Genomic DNA, 17447 nt, shown 5'->3' with positions numbered 1-17447 from the left:
GGAGCTATGGCCTGCACGCGCTCGTAGGCTGAACTGGGGTGACCACTGGATCTCAACATCCAGCCCGTCGCCCAGTTCAGCTTTCTTGCTTGAAGATCTCACAGGAACACTGGAGAAAAAAAGCGGTCTAAAAAAATCTTTTCTAAGAAAAAAATCCTGCCAGGACCGAAGATCCCAGCAAGGTATCTAGGTCCTTACTCCTGACTAGACAGAAAAAAACTGATTTGCTGTGGCAGAGAGAGAGAGGATATACCCTCGGGGACTGCCCCTAGGGTGTGGCCAGAGCATTTTGTTTCCTGTCTAGTCCTACTCCTGTGGAGGCGACATAACCCGAAGGTGCTGAATCACCGAGGACTACGTCTGTCAATGAGCGATAGAGAAATTCCTTTTATACTATTATGCATGAGGCATGTCAATGTATATATGGAGGTATTTTGTTTTGACCGATAACAATATAGGACTAAAGCCTCGTACACACGCAACGATTGTTGGCCAGGAATTTTCGGCCAACGTCCGATCGACCGATTGTCGGCTTGTTAGTATGATGCTTCCGACAACCGACTCCGACTTTTCGGCCGAACAAAATCTGGTGTGCATGCTATCAAATTTTTGTTGGCCGTCAACAGAACGGCCGATTTTCCGTCAGTCAGTACAGATTTTGGCAGACAAAAATCAGATGAGCAAGACTGGGCATGCTCAGAGAAGAAAACACACACAAAAAGTTAACCAGCACATGACATCACTTCTGAAGTTGGTTTTTATTGGCCGAGAAAATTCATGTGCAGTCTAGAGCACATTTCAACCAACACAACAACACTGGACAAAAGACGGCCGATCGGTCGGCCAACAATCGTTGCGTGTGTACGAGGCTTAAGATGCAAGAATCTATAATAGTTATTTGCAATCATATTGATTTGTGTTCTCCCCTTGTTTTGTAGATTTGTTTTTTATCATCAATAAGCTCTCCGATTGCATTATACCTGAGCATTCCTGAAGACGCAGTGCAGCAGTGAAACGCGTTGACCCAAAGGACTAGTCCACCTACTGTTGTAATGTACTATATATGCAGCTGTTAGTGCTGCATCTTACATTTCTATTATTAAAATCATGTTTTTTTTTTAAGATACATTTTGGTTCAATACATTTCTTATTCAAGTGCACATTGAGATGTATATTTAAAGTCCCGAACACTCTCGCGTTCCCCATACCAATTATACCTGGATGACACCTCTATACCACTATAGCCAATTCATACTAATAACTCCTTCCCATTAACATTCTCCTCCATCAGGTGGTGTCGTGGTTGGGATTTGAACCGATGGGACCCTAATGCTAAGTGTACTTATAAAACACTTACTTTTTTAGTGGATGTTTCTGGCTTGATTTGACTAGTGAAAGGTTATTTATGTTTTTTGTGTAAATGTTAATGTGTCGATAAAAGAAAAATTAAAATAAAACATGAATCAAAAAAAAAAAAAAAACTCACCGGGAAGAGATTCAAAGCACCAACCGCTGCGTTATCCAGCTTCATGTACTGGCTCAGGTCAAAGTTAGTCATTAAAAACTGGCCAAAGTTTGATTCATCTGACAAAAGCTCCAGATACTTCGAAACAGCTGAGAGAGAAGACATTGCAACCTAGAACAGGAGATCAGTACCAAAAATTATATAAAAAGGAAAAACGAAAAAAAAAAATTGAGAAAGAGGAGTCAGTAGTCTTTTGCCTAAAGGATAATTTCACCTTTCTGAACATGTTACAACCATATTTAGGGTGTAACATGTTCAGCATCTTACCCCTCTCCCCCTGATCCGCCAACCTCCTTGTGACAGCGAGCCGCGGATCTTCTCCCCATACTCCCTGTCACAATTCAAAGAGTGTGGGCATGCAGGGCTCCACCCACACAGCCACGTCATTGGTTCACAAATCCCTGTGAATCAATAAACTACAAATACAGACAGCCTTTGCGGCTGTCGGCTCGTAGTCTTCAATGAACTACCAGGTCGCTGAGAGCTCTAGGTAGTTCACTGAGCTTCCTGTCACTCAGTAACTGCCTGTCTGTATCAGAGGTATGGGCAGACAGCTGCACAGACATTCTGCAGGACCCCAGAATTGCTGCTGATTGTGGGTGCAATTCTTTACAAGCTCCTAACAAAAAAAAAAAAAAATATTAAAATGCACATTTTTACCTGCAAAAAAAAAAAAAAAAAAGTATATTTATTTTTTTTTCTAAAGGTGAACTTATCCTTTATCAGCAACTAATGAGTAAGGGCTCATGCACACTTTTGCATTCACATGCGTTATGCTATGTTAAAATGCGTTGAGGTAGGCCATTAATCATGAATGGATTGAAAACGCACCATGAGTGAAAAAAGTATGACCCCCCCTTTTGACAACGCAGTGCACGGTATGTGCTGTGGTGCATTAGGTTATCCTGTTTAAATAAATAGCACTACAATGCACTGCGGATAGAGCAGGTGCATTTCCAGGCATTTTGAAACAATGCACAAATATGAATCGGCTCTCAATGATCCAACTTGATTAACCTGCTAAAAGCAGAAATCTGCTTTGGGACAGCAAAATTTACTGAAGTAAACAAATGTCAATTCAACTATATAAACCAAGTGTGTAAATAGATAGCAGGCAACATAAAGGGTTACACGAGACTAGTGGTTTGACAGCCTGGCTCCGCAGGGCACCACCAGAACTTCCTCAAATACCAGACAACTGGTTTTAAGAACATCTGAACACTGGGCAACCCAAATGTAACGCTTGGTGCTTAAGCGATCTCTCACCAAGCTAGAGCAATGCTATGTGGGAGGAACACTTATGCAGACATTCCGAAGCACAGTAAATATAGGTCATACCTGCTTCTCCATCTCTGGTAATGCAGCACTATTGACCTGTTCTCCTTTCTTGGCTTTCAGCAAACGGTTAAGATCCTGAACGCTGTCCTTTGTAGTGAACTCTGCCTTCTTCCTGTCTGTGATCAGAATCCCACCTCTCTGGACAATCTGTACAATTGAACACAATGGTTACCGAGTAACTAGGACCTCAATCTTAAATAACAGACAGTAGCGTAACGTGAGTTGTCAGCACCCGGGGCAAAGAAAGTAATTTGCGCCCCCTAACCGATGGACTTTTATATATCCCCCACCTTGATCACCCCCCCCCACACACACACAAACAAACCAGATCCCTCCACTCTGAATCACGCCCATCAAGGTGCCTGCACTCTGAATCCCCGCCCATCAAGGTGCCTGCACTCTGAATCCCCGCCCATCAAGGTGCCTGCACTCTGAATCCCCGCCCATCAAGGTGCCTGCACTCTGAATCCCCGCCCATCAAGGTGCCTGCACTCTGAATCCCCGCCCATCAAGGTGCCTGCACTCTGAATCCCCGCCCATCAAGGTGCCTGCACTCTGAATCCCCGCCCATCAAGGTGCCTGCACTCTGAATCCCCGCCCATCAAGGTGCCTGCACTCTGAATCCCCGCCCATCAAGGTGCCTGCACTCTGAATCCCCGCCCATCAAGGTGCCTGCACTCTGAATCCCCGCCCATCAAGGTGCCTGCACTCTGAATCCCCGCCCATCAAGGTGCCTGCACTCTGAATCCCCGCCCATCAAGGTGCCTGCACTCTGAATCCCCGCCCATCAAGGTGCCTGCACTCTGAATCCCCGCCCATCAAGGTGCCTGCACTCTGAATCCCCGCCCATCAAGGTGCCTGCACTCTGAATCCCCGCCCATCAAGGTGCCTGCACTCTGAATCCCCGCCCATCAAGGTGCCTGCACTCTGAATCCCCGCCCATCAAGGTGCCTGCACTCTGAATCCCCGCCCATCAAGGTGCCTGCACTCTGAATCCCCGCCCATCAAGGTGCCTGCACTCTGAATCCCCGCCCATCAAGGTGCCTGCACTCTGAATCCCCGCCCATCAAGGTGCCTGCACTCTGAATCCCCGCCCATCAAGGTGCCTGCACTCTGAATCCCCGCCCATCAAGGTGCCTGCACTCTGAATCCCCGCCCATCAAGGTGCCTGCACTCTGAATCCCCGCCCATCAAGGTGCCTGCACTCTGAATCCCCGCCCATCAAGGTGCCTGCACTCTGAATCCCCGCCCATCAAGGTGCCTGCACTCTGAATCCCCGCCCATCAAGGTGCCTGCACTCTGAATCCCCGCCCATCAAGGTGCCTGCACTCTGAATCCCCGCCCCCCAAGGTGCCTGCACTCTGAATCCCCGCCCCCAAGGTGCCTGCACTCTGAATCCCCGCCCCCAAGGTGCCTGCACTCTGAATCCCCGCCCCCAAGGTGCCTGCACTCTGAATCCCCGCCCCCAAGGTGCCTGCACTCTGAATCCCCGCCCCCAAGGTGCCTGCACTCTGAATCCCCGCCCCCAAGGTGCCTGCACTCTGAATCACAACCCAGGGTGGATAAAAATCATTAACGAAAAAATCTAGAGATAGTTTCCTATTTCAGATACATTCATAATTTAGTTTAACATGAAATGGAGCTTAGTTATGTAGCATGAGGCTGTCAATTCTGCAATATTTGCATTTTTGGTAATTTAATGAATCCAATCTCTGCAAGCTGAGATAACATGCACTGCATTGATGCATTAACACAATTTCACAGTAACTATCAGCAAGAATGAGTTCTTACATTTAAAGAGCACCTGTCATTTTGAGATCCATCATGGCAGCGCTTGTCAGTGGGCATCCACTCACCTGCTGCCGCCACATCCCTCACCTTGTTGTGTCACTGGCGCATCACCAGCCATCCCATTAAAGTGAATGAGACTGTCGGTGAGTCAACAGCGGGTCAGAGGAGGAGCCGCTGCGGGACAGAAATGACAGTTGCTCTTTAAAATTTATGATTTAAACAAAGCCTTTTTACTAGCGATATAAAATCGTCTTGATTTAAATCAAATCCACCCCGTCACAACCCAAGATCCCCCGCCCCATCCCTCCACTCTGATCCCACCCCCAGAACCCCCACTAGATCCCTTCACTCCGATACCTCGAGAGCCCCCAGTTCTCTACACTTTGATCACACCCTCAGCAAAACTGCTGGGGATTTTGATATTACAAACTCCCCCCATGCTGCAATATGGTGGCGACAGCCATGTCTGAGCCCCTCTAAATGTTTCACCCGGGGGGGGGGGGAACACAGCAGCTACCCCCCACTGATAACAGAAAATGCTGAACTGGCCAAAAAAAAAAAAAAATGACAAACAGTAATGGCCTGTGTGGACAGGCTTTAAAGGCTTCAGCAGGCTATACATTATGCAATATTTTTTATTTGGTTTCCTTTAGATTTACCTTCAACTATGTAGTGCAAGGGCCTGCCTGGTTGCATAAACACTAAAAGTGCTTATGTTTGACCTCATTTTATGGTTTTGGCCAATCTAAAGGAAAATTGAACATGAAAACTCTAAAACGTATGGCCAGTGTTCGTTTGAGATGCATCAGAGACCAAAATCAATGCAAATACATTTGACTTGCTTCAAGCTGCTTTTTCTTTCCTAAATACTTGTATGGGGAGAGAAGTTGTTATAAAGCAACAAGGGCCTGTCTACACTGGTCCTGCAACCTGGGAGAAAACCTAGCAGCTATAGCCCCTTGCAATAATCACATGCTAGATATCAGACATGCTTGTTGTACCAAAGTTGCTCAATGGATTGATTTGGGTACAATCAGCATGCATAGGTGTGCGCACAGGGTGTGTCGGGTGTGCCTGGGCACACACTAATCACCCCCTGCAGTGCCGATTCCCCCTGCTTCCTGTCTCCCCCCTGCAGTGCTGCCAGCTTCCCTCCTCTTCTCTCAGGAGCGGGGGAAGGGGCTTGTAAATATTTCATTAACTGGCCCCTTCCTTTTTAATGAACACAGTGAGTGATCTGTGCTAATCACTCCTGTGTTCATTCCTAAATGAAGCATAGTAAACTATGTTTACTGCAGGATGCAGTGAAAGGGACTGGGGAATCTCTGTCCTCAGTTTCTTTCTCTGACTTAAAAGTGAGACATTGGTGGTCTGTTTAGATCCTTAATATTTCACCAAAGCCCCATAACGGGGCTCCTAAAAGAAATTGCAAAAAAATAATATTGTAAAAATATTTTAAAAAAATTGTAAAAAATAATAAAAATAAAAAAACGAATGACACGTCCACTGCCCTACTGACACGAATCTTTGCTCGATGACACCATTCACTGCTCTGCTGTTATACATTCATATGCATTTGTGCTCTGGGGTGCACACCCTAATGCAATAGGCTGCGCACACCAATGTCAGCATGCCCATAGATGGTTGGAATCTCGGTCGGTCTTTGCTGAACCTGCCAAGATTTAAACCACTTATGGTTGGCTTAAGAGAGTAATAGTTACCAGAACAGGAGGTGAGGGTAAATCTTCCAGTTGGGCCACCTTTTTGGACAAACTGTACAACTTGGATTGACCTTCACTTTCTGGTCCATTGACAGAAAGGAAAAATCTCCCCAGCGGGTACAGACAGCAATAAAAACTTGAAAGGGGTTCTAATCCTTGCCTGCTTCTTCCAAAACTAGTTCAAACTTTGAAATGTATGATAATCAGGAAGTCACTGAACAAATAAACCTCCTTGGTGTTTGAGAGTAGACTGGCTACATGCTTGTTTCAGCAACACACTGGGTTAGCCAAGGATAACAACCCCCGGCCTATCAGATGCAGTAATTGCTCACAAGTGCCACTGTATTCAGGCAGCCACAGGTGCCTCAATGCAATAGCCAGCAGTCGGGATTCCTCCATCCGTGCCGTTTAGTGTGGATGGGGAAATCAAATGATCTTCTCTCAATGAACCCACAGGCTTAACAAGAGAAAAACTGAGCAGTGTATGGCTTACCTTTAGGAGTAATTACAAATAAAACAGACAACTAACCCTTGGCAAGTACAAGATCACCCAAATCATTACACATCCACAAAATTTTCTATGGACCATGTCTGTCAAAGTTTTTGTTGCTCCGATATACAGTTACCTGTCTCAGTTTTGCCATATCTCCGGCACTATCTCCTCCAGGCATCACACACTCTTTAGGCCCAATCTGAACCAGCAAGGCTTCCAGATTAGAGAACTGATCGTTATCCGGGAATTCACATACTCCCAGCCGCCTCAGCGTGGAATCCACATAGCCCACACCAACCACTCTCTGACCTTCAGAGCTGACCAGACGGACACCAACAACTCCAACTGCAGAGGACATGTCATTATTGCCGAACAAGATCTCCTCAAACTGAGTCAGGTTTCCTGGAGAAGCCTGGAACAAAAATTAAAAATATATACACTTTGAACAGAAAACACAATGACATCATTCTATATCAGCCTTTCTCAACTGTTTGAACACATAGAAACCCTAGAAATAACTGTTCTGGTCTCAGGGAACCCCAGCTAAAAACTTACTAAATCCACAACTCATGATACACTTGTGGTCATTGGGAAGAATTACCCTCTTACAGATTCCCTAAAAAGATCAATGGAACTTATCCTTTTGCTCATTGCTCAAGTGGTAGCTGCAAATACAGTGAAGGAGTTTAAGCATGCATGGGATAGGCATAAGGCTATCCTTCATATAAGATAGGGCCAGGGACTATTCATAGGATTCAGATATATTGGGCAGACTAGATGGGCCAAATGGTTCTTATCTGCCGACACATTCTATGTTTCTATGTTTCTCAAGGAACCTCTGGAGAAACCCTAGTCTTTACAAAAGCTTGCTGTTCTCCAGCTGCCTGATGGCAGTGCCACTCCTGTCAGCCAGAGCAGGGGCTGCAATAGCTGCTGGAGGGAGAATTCTGTTCTCTCTTCCCTGCAATGGCTGCCTACAGTGGGCACAAGAGAGAGTAGGATAAGGGAGGGGTATGTACAGAGGAAACATGACGTACATGCAACCACTGGGGAGTGCCTTCATTCCAGGGCAGACACTGTGAGAAGATCTGAGCGGTCAGTTGTAAAAGAAGGGTGGAGGGAGCAAAAGAAGGGTGGAGGGAGCAACTGAACCCCAGAGCTCCCAGCTCCTAAGCCCAAAAGAACCTCATAGCCATCCAAAAACCCAACAAGCTCTTCTCTCTTCCATAGAGCCACACAGGACCCCTTAGTTAAAGTGGTTGTAAGGGCTAAAGGATTTTTACCTAAATGCATTCTCGCCATTAAGGTAAAAAAAAAGAAAAAGCTTAATTGCAGCTGCCCCTGCCCTACAAGTTGACCTGGGCCCGACCTTAATTCAGCACTGTGCCCCAGAGCAGAAGTGTTGCTCTCGCTCCACCTCCTCGCAGGACTCCTGCTGATGTTAATCAAATCCAGTGAAAAGGGAGAGAGGGGCAGGACCGAGCCAAGCCCGCACGAGTTCACCTTGCTAGGAGGACAATCAGAAGGCAGGAGGAGCCAGGAAAGGAGGATCGGGGCTGCTCTATACAAAACAATTGCACAGAGCAGGTAAGTACATTAAAAAAAAAAAAAAAAAAAAAAAAGAAGATGATCCTGTACACTTCAAAATGCACCCCAGAAAGCACTTCCATTCTCTCCTCCCTCCCAGTGAGACAGGAGCCAAAGCAGTCCTCTTTCTTTCCCACTGTCATTGATACAGCGTCCATTATTCCTTCTAGTGATACAAGGATGTTATTTTTCCCCCTTTTCCTGACACCACCGATGCCGGTGTTCCGTGAAAAAACCCTACCCTCGTCACTTCCGGTGCACCTACGTCATTGAACAACTGAGCAGCTTAGCAGTGCGCATGCTCGAAGCTGCGGAGGGTAGGGAATTTTCACGGGTAGTGTTTTTTAACGTTACACCGCATCAGCTGTTGCCGCGGGTACATTAAAACATCTCGGCTGCAACATGAAATCATCTCCGCTCCTACCCCTGTGACTTCCCTGATCTCGGCTGCTAAATGTAAAAACGGCGGCGGCTCTATGAAAATATAAATCACAGAGCTGAGATCTCCGTGAGTTATATTTTCATACACCCGCTGCTTTTACATTTAGTAGCCGAGATCAGGGAAGTCATAGGGGTAGGAGCGGAGAGGATTTCATGTTGCAGACGAGATGTTTTAATGTACCCGCGGCAACAGCTGATGCGGTGTAACGTTACAACACACTACCGTGAAAATTCCCTACCCTCCGGAGCTTCGAGCATGCGCAGTGGTAAGCTGCTCAGCTGTTCATTGACGTATCCGGAGCTGTGAGCATGCGCACTGCTAAGCTGCTCAGCTGTTCCATGACGTATGTGACAGGAAGTGACGAGGGTAGGGAATTTTCACGAGGTAGGGTTTTTTAACATTACACTGGGGCATTTTTTTACTTCCAGTGATGGGTGGTGGGCATTTTATTCACCCTACGATGCTAGGGCGTTTCTTCCTTCATCCCCATTAACCCTACAAGACAGTGCACCTCAACTGACCCTTCATTTCGATGCAGTGTGCCACTTCCATTGGCACTATTTCATTATATGCCGAAACCAATACATATGTTTTGGCAAAGTGTGTACTGCTATGTCCCGGGGGGGGGGGGCACAGACTGCCATTTTTTCCCTGGGCAAGGGATGACCTTCGCCCATCACTGATTGCCCTATTTGAACTGGCATATCTTTTCCATATTGCCAGGGAAAATAACCTTTACCTTAAATGCCAGGTGCCAGTCATTGGAGGATTTGCTTGAAGACTTATTTTTGTAAACTTCCACCCGATACTGACGAACAAGAAGCAGATCTCTCACAACAGACTCAAAGTTCATTTTACTGAGTACTACACTTTCCAATTTTTTGTTTCCTGAAAAAAAAAAAAGAGGCAAATTCACTATAAAAAAGCTAGAGAAGGTAAAGAGACATGATCCATTGCAACATTCCTTCTATTTGTTTTCCAAGAAGCAACAGACGAATTACAGGTGGATTCCAATTGGTTGTTAAGGGCAAAATAGACATTTTCTATACCAGCGTCTCTCAACCGGGTTGCCCTTTTCACCATCACATGCTACCATGATGCAGGCAGGCCACCAGACCCATAACAACTGATGCTCTAGTCTAGGCCAAGACACACTGGGGTTGATTTACTAAAACTGGAGAGCGCAAAATCTGGTGCAGCTGTGCATAGAAACCAATCAGCTTCCAGTTTTTGCTTTTTTGTCAAAGCAATTGAACAAGCTGAAGTTAGAAGCCGATTGGCTACCATGTACAGCTGCACCTACATTTTGTACTCTCCAGTTTTAGTAAATCAACCCCACGGTGTCCTGCCTGCATCTTTGAAACGCATGACACAGATCCAAGGCAGGTGGCATGCAGGAAGGCCCCCAGCATTCAAGAGAGGGTGGAGTGGTCTGCCTCCCGCTCTCCGCTATGCTGCCGCCGTAAAGGCAGAGCTATGCCTGGAAAAAAAGGGACCCTCATGGTAAGGGTGAGGCTTCTGATTTGATGATAGGGCTTCATGATTGGGGGGGGGGGGGGCGCTAGGAGAGAACACTGCTGCTGTTAATGATGGGAGAAATGTTGTCCTATGCGGCTGTTTACAAATAAACAAAATGCATTGCAGTACATTACACAAATCATTCCATTATATTATGCAAAGAGTGCATGTTTATTACATCTATTGCTTGGAGATTTTAGCATTATACTCTGCAGTGTTCAGCTAAATACACCTATGGGTAGCACAAAAGGGTGGATCACAAGAGAGTTAAATGGCTTGGGGATAAACAGCTGCATAATGGAGCAATAAACACAAAGCTAAACACATTACATTTCCATAACCAGAGAGCGACACCCAAGCAAAGTGGAAATGAACCGACCAACCCTTTAAATAAGCATTAAAGCCCAACTCCAAGCAATATATGAACCCCCTCCAACCCCGCTGTAACCCCTCCTGCAAGACTTTACATAGGGATGCATCAATACCTGTTTAAGAGTAAGTACGAGTACCGATACTTGTGCTCAAGTACTCGCAATACTTATTACTTATAACGTGCGGTGCGATCTGAGCCCATACAAAATGAATGTGCTCAAAACGCTCTGCAAAGAATCGCATGTGATTTGAACAGGAACGCAGCACGATTCCTGTCTGAATCACATGCGTTTTCCTGCACTGCTCCCGGGTGAACCCATGCTGAACTCACTATGACAAGCTCAAATGGCACCGTATCTGCGAGTAATTGAGCACAAGTATCGGTACCCGTACTCGCTCTTAGACCGGTATCAGTGGAAGGGTAAGAGCCCATTCACACTAGCACGACTTGTGAGGCGACTTGTGTAGCCCCAGGTCGCTTGACATAACAAAAGCAATGTTAATCAATCAGTGCCGTCTTAATTGGCACTACTGAAGTCGTTCCGACTTCAGAAAAGGGTCCTGTACTACTTTGAGGCGACCTGTGATCCGACTGTCCCATATACTTCAATGGGAGTCGCCTCCTTATCTTAATTAAAGCGACTTGTTATCAGACTTTCCAGAAAGAAGAAAGAGATTAGCCAGGCATTCCCCACAGACAAAGTCGCCTGTCTCTTCAAAGTAGTGCACAAGTCTCTTCCCAAGTCTCTTCCCAAGTCTCTTCCCAAGTCTCTTCCCAAGTCTCTTCCCAAGTCTCTTCCCAAGTCTCTTCCCAAGTCTCTTCCCAAGTCTCTTCCCAAGTCTCTTCCCAAGTCTCTTCCCAAGTCTCTTCCCAAGTCTCTAAACAAGTCTCTAAACAAGTCTCTTCCCAAGTCTCTAAACAAGTCTCTAAACAAGTCTCTAAACAAGTCTCTAAACAAGTCTCTAAACAAGTCTCTAAACAAGTCTCTAAACAAGTCTCTAAACAAGTCTCTTCCCAAGTCTCTAAACAAGTCTCTAAACAAGTCTCTAAACAAGTCTCTAAACAAGTCTCTAAACAAGTCTCTAAACAAGTCTCTAAACAAGTCTCTAAACAAGTCTCTAAACAAGTCTCTAAACAAGTCTCTAAACAAGTCTCTAAACAAGTCTCTAAACAAGTCTCTAAACAAGTCTCTAAACAAGTCTCTAAACAAGTCACGGGGCGACTTTCTGGTCGTGGTAGTGTGAACCGGCTCTTAGAGTACGTACTTGTACTCTTAGCTGAAACACAAACACACTGTGTGACAGAAGAGCCGCCTGCTTTGTTTGCATAAGCAGGCAGGTCTTCTGTCAGTTTCCCTGAAGATCGCAGGAGGCCGGCGGCGATCGAGCCCCCTCCTCCCGCGGTCTGGCTCCCGCTGTGTCTCATCACAGCAGGAGCAGCCCCGAGCTCGCTTGCACATAATCACTTAGATCTACATGATTATGTGCAGCCGAGCCGCCCTGCAGCAGTAAATCCGCGTGAGGCGGTCGGCAAGTGGTTAAATAGGAGTCAGACATGAAGCTATATAAAGGGTGGAAGGGAAATATAAATCTCTTATATTAAAGTAGTACTAAGAGCTGAGACTTTTTTTTCATGGATATGATCATTTTAAATATAATACACAATACTGGTAAAAGTTTACTTTAAATGTAATTGTAATGCCTTATATTACCTCCAGTCTATCAGCCTCCACCTTATCAGGGTTCAGATGCTGATCTTCCCTGCAGTCTTTAAAGAGATTTCTTTTTTTTTTAACAAATATTATACTTACCTGCTCTGTGTAATTGTTTGGCACAGAGCAGCCCTAATTCTCCTCTTCTGGGGTCCCCCACCGACGCTTCTGGCTCCTCCTGCCTTTGAATGCTCCAATAGCAAGCTGCAAAGTAGTATAGAGTGCCTGTACAGCAAAGTAAAAAACAAACTTCTGCCTTTAGAACTACTCAATTCCTTTCCAGGACTACATGTCCCATGAAGCATTGCCCGTCTCACATTCACAATTTCTCAGGCACTTACTGACATGTATGGATGGTGAACTGAGCTGTATGTGTGTTGCACTGTATTTCCTGATATGTAAACAAATAATGCATTCTGTATGCAGGCTGTATGCAGGCCAACTAATCAGCTGACCAACTAATCGATTATGAAAATAGTTGACAACTATTTTCATAAATTGATTAGTTGTTTTGGCCCTATACAGGAGACCGTCAGACATGGCAGACGTGACACAGGAGACCGCCAGAGACCGCAGACGTACTACGAGAGATGTTGAAAACTGCTGACTTTCTTCAGATGACAGTCATAGCCTGGAGGTGTAATATATATATATATATATATATATATATATATACACATATATACACACACACATATAAACACACAGGGCTCAAAATTTCAAGTCATGAGCTACTAGCCAAGCCTTTAAGCGGTTGTAAACTCTATAAAAAAAAAAATAGAAAAAACCTGCAAGACAAAGGCATAATGAGCTAGTATGCATCGCATACTAGCCCATTATGTGTAACTTACCTTAAAACGAAGCCCCGACACGGACCCCCGGACATCGCTGCGGGCGCTGCCATGGTCCCTCGTCGTCTCTTCCGGGTTCGGCGGCTCCGGCGCGCTGATTGGCCGGAAGAGACGGCTCCGGCGCGATGATTGGCCGGAGCCACGCATGCGCGCGGGAGTGATTTTTCCGGCAAGCTCCCGGCAACTTAATTGAAGGTCCCCCGGACCTTCAGAGCGCTCGCGCGAGCGGCTGCATGCACTGTAAATATCTCCTAAACCGTGCCGGTTTAGAAGATATTATTTGTACCTACAGGTAAGCCTTATTATAGGCTTACCTGTAGGTAAAAGTGTCAAAAAGCGGGATACTACCGCTTTAAGAGTTACTTGCCACTTGTTGCCCCACCCAAACCCTACCCTGCTTCGCCCCTAAAAAAGCCCTCGTAAAATATCTCATAAAATTACACTGTTAAATGTTTTATTCAGAATTAAGTTACAAAAAAATATTAACAACAACTTTAGAGTGCCCACAGCATGCCCCCTTTCAATGCAGAGTGACCAGCATGCTCCCATCAATGCAGAGTGCCCACAGCGTGCAGAGAGACCAGCGTGCACTTACCTGATGCAGCGGCGGCTTTTCCTCAATCCTCCGCGTCTCCCGAGTCATCCTCCTCCTCGGCCAATGGCAATTGTTCGCCTTTCGGCCAATCGGGAAACGGGTCTCGGACCCGCTTCCTGATTGGCCAGGAGGAGGATCCGTGTGACAATAGCGAAGATTTATTCGCTATTGTCACACATGGGTGGGCTCTGGGTGCACTGCTCTGCGCGCCGAGTCCACCCTTTTCTTACAGCACAGCCCTTACTCGCCATCATTCTACTCGCAAAATACAAGCAGGCGAGTGGAATTTTTGAGGGATGTATGTATGTATAATATATATATATATATACACACATACACACATACCCACCAGCAGACTGCAGACATGATACGGGAGACGGTCACAGACTGCAGGCATGCTACGGGGAGACGGTCAGAGACTGCAGGCATGCTACGGGGAGACGGTCAGAGACTGCAGGCATGCTACGGGGAGACGGTCAGAGACTGCAGGCATGCTACGGGGAGACGGTCAGAGACTGCAGGCATGCTACGGGAGACGGTCAGAGACTGCAGGCATGCTACGGGAGACGGTCAGAGACTGCAGACAATCTACAGGGAGACGGTCACAGACTGCAGACAATCTACAGGGAGACAGTCACAGACTGCAGACAATCTACGGGGAAACGGTCAGAGACTGCAGACATTCTATGGGGGAGACGGTCAGAGACTGCAGACATGATACGGGGAGACGGTCAGAGACTGCAGACATGCTACGGGGAGACTGTCACAGACTGCAGGCATGCTACGGGAGACGGTCACAGACTGCAGGCATGCTACGGGAGACGGTCAGAGACTGCAGGCATGCTACGGGAGACGGTCAGAGACTGCAGACATGCTACGGGAGACGGTCAGAGACTGCAGACATGCTACGGGAGACGGTCAGAGACTGCAGACAATCTACAGGGAGACAGTCACAGACTGCAGACATTCTATGGGGGAGACGGTCAGAGACTGCAGACATGATACGGGGAGACGGTCAGAGACTGCAGACATGATACGGGGAGACGGTCAGAGACTGCAGACATGATACGGGGAGACGGTCAGAGATTGCAGACATTCTATGGGGGAGACGGTCAGAGACTGCAGACATGATACGGGGGAGACGGTCAGAGACTGCAGACATGATACGGGGGAGACGGTCAGAGACTGCAGACATGATACGGGGAGACGGTCAGAGATTGCAGACATGATACGGGGAGACTGTCACAGACTGCAGACATGCTACGGGAGACGGTCACAGACTGCAGACATGATACGGGGAGACGGTCAGAGATTGCAGACATGATACGGGGAGACTGTCACAGACTGCAGACATGCTACGGGAGACGGTCACAGACTGCAGACATGATACGGGGAGACTGTCAGAGATTGCAGACATGATATGGGGAGACTGTCAGAGATTGCAGACATACTACGGGAAGATGGTCAGACTGCAGACATTCTATGGGGAGATAGTCAGAGACTGCAGACTTTCTTCAGATGACAATCATAGCCTGGAGGTATAATATATATATATATGGAAACAGGATAAGAAAGGGCCCCAAGGGCCACATGTTGGGCACCAGGGCTTTAGAGCTAAGAATGGTGTGGGGGGGGGGGGTGGACTTAAAGCCAAACCACCTATTTGTAGTCATTGTATGTTGGAGTGAAGGTCACATGTACAATAAGAATGTCCCCAGAGGTGTAGAGCCCACCGATATAAGGAATGACTGTGTATGATGGAGGAATCCTCATCTCTGCCATATAAACACACACAGCCCACCAGCACAGACTGCAGCTACAAGCCCCAGCAATCCACACTGGCTAGTGCTTCGCAGGGCATGCTGGGATTTGTAGTCACACGCGGTCCAGGGCCCTATGAGACAGACAGCGAGGCCCGCACCTGATCCCAGATACTTGATGACCCCATTGGTCTTGAAGACCTCCTTTGCGGCGAAGATGGCATCGCTGCCGTGCACTGTGTAGTAGTCGCTCCTGTCGAACACCCGCACGGTGGTCTCCGGCTTGTCCGGCATGGAGAAGTAGAAGCTGAGGAAGCCGCTCTCCGCCCCGCTGTCCATAGACAGCTTCTCTTTCGGTTGCACGGCCATGCTGGAATCTCCCGCCAACAGTACAGCAGCCACAACACAGGATGACAGCACGCTGCGGCTGCCTCACGGCGTCAGCACGCAGGAGAAGGGCAGCGTGAGAGGAGAGACTGCTAGGGCGCCATGTTGTGTAAGGGCATTAGTGATTGCGCCTCACAAAAATACATTTATTTCTATAACCAGATCTAGGTTTTAAAGATGTGCCCCTGGAAATGTTTAAAATATAAATAAAAGTTGGCCAGTTATTTGTGTTAAAGTCACATAGCTGCCAGCATGTAAAAAACATACTTATTATAATAAATTAATTTGATTTTAAAGTGATACCTGACATCATACATTTGAACAAGGCAGGTTTTCAATTCTAGGAGACGCGCCATCCTTGGAATTCATAAAGAGCAGTGTCTGCTCCACCTTACATCTAACATCAGGTCTGAAGGAACCTGTGCTCCCAAGTTTCTTTGGTTGCTAAGATGCTGACAGCCTCCGGCACCTGCTGCATCTTAGCAACCAGTGACATTGTGCAACTGAGCATCATTTTTTTTCTTTTTTCGTAACCATAAAAGGCCAATTCTGACACTTCTCTCCTACGTGTACAAATCATCATTATTTTTTGCTAGAAAATTACTCAGAACCCCCAAACATTATGTAGCACTACTCCCTTGGGAGCTGCTGGTGATGGTGACGGGTTCCCCTGGGTTACCATTAGCAACAACAGAACAGTCTGACATTTTCGCAAGTGTTTTACCTCAGACAAGAAGCAGTCCAATACCTTTGGTTTTTAGGTTTTATTTGGAACTTGGATAGGAGAAGGGAATGAGTGGGATACTCCAACTTAACCACTTGCTGACCGCCGCACGACTATTTACTGCGGCGGTCAGCCCCTCATAGGCAAAGTGACGTAGTACTACCTCGCTAGCCTGTGAGGCTCTAGGGAGCGAGCGCGCGCCACCGGAGGCGCACTCCCGCTCGCTCACGGACCCCCCTGCGCGTGTGCCCGGCGGACCCGATGTCCACCGGTCACTCGCGATCGTCCGTTACAGCGGGAGAAAGGCAGGCTGCTAATGTAAACAAAGCCGCCTGTCATTCTCCCCTGTGTAAGAATGGAGATCATACGGTTCTTCTATGTAGGACCGTTGATCACTGTTCTTACACCTCAAGCCACATCCAATCACAGTTAGAATCACGCCCCTAGGGACACACTTAACCCCTCCCTCTCAAAAAAAGTTAACCCCTTCACTGCCAGTGTCATTTTTACAGTAACAGTGTATATGTATAGCACTGATTACTGTAGTAATGTCACTGGTAACCCCAAAAGTGTTAAAAATGTCAGTCAAGGGTCCGATCTGTCCGCCACAATGTCGCAGTCCCGCAAAAAA

The 17447-nt window shown here is 46.9% G+C and overlaps 1 protein-coding gene across 1 annotated transcript in view; it reads right to left on the bottom strand.

Moving 5' to 3' along the window:
* Nucleotides 1–16142, bottom strand: part of MSH2 (mutS homolog 2) — a 287390-nt gene extending 271248 nt beyond the window's left edge. The window contains exons 1-5 of the mRNA XM_082252339.1: nucleotides 15867–16142; nucleotides 9637–9785; nucleotides 7002–7280; nucleotides 2864–3010; nucleotides 1487–1636 (exon numbers count right to left, since the gene is read on the bottom strand). Of these exons, the coding sequence (XP_082108465.1) occupies nucleotides 1487–1636; nucleotides 2864–3010; nucleotides 7002–7280; nucleotides 9637–9785; nucleotides 15867–16074 (933 nt within the window). The 5' untranslated portion in view covers nucleotides 16075–16142. The remainder of the gene's footprint in view (nucleotides 1–1486; nucleotides 1637–2863; nucleotides 3011–7001; nucleotides 7281–9636; nucleotides 9786–15866) is intronic.
* Between the last annotated feature and the right edge of the window lie 1305 nt (nucleotides 16143–17447).

The sequence above is a fragment of the Pelophylax lessonae genome (genome assembly GCF_965119305.1).
Source record: "Pelophylax lessonae genome assembly, chromosome: 3".
NCBI classification, from domain to species: domain Eukaryota; kingdom Metazoa; phylum Chordata; class Amphibia; order Anura; family Ranidae; genus Pelophylax; species Pelophylax lessonae.
Note: the sequence above shows the minus strand (reverse complement) of the source record. Positions and strands in the feature narration are given on the sequence as shown.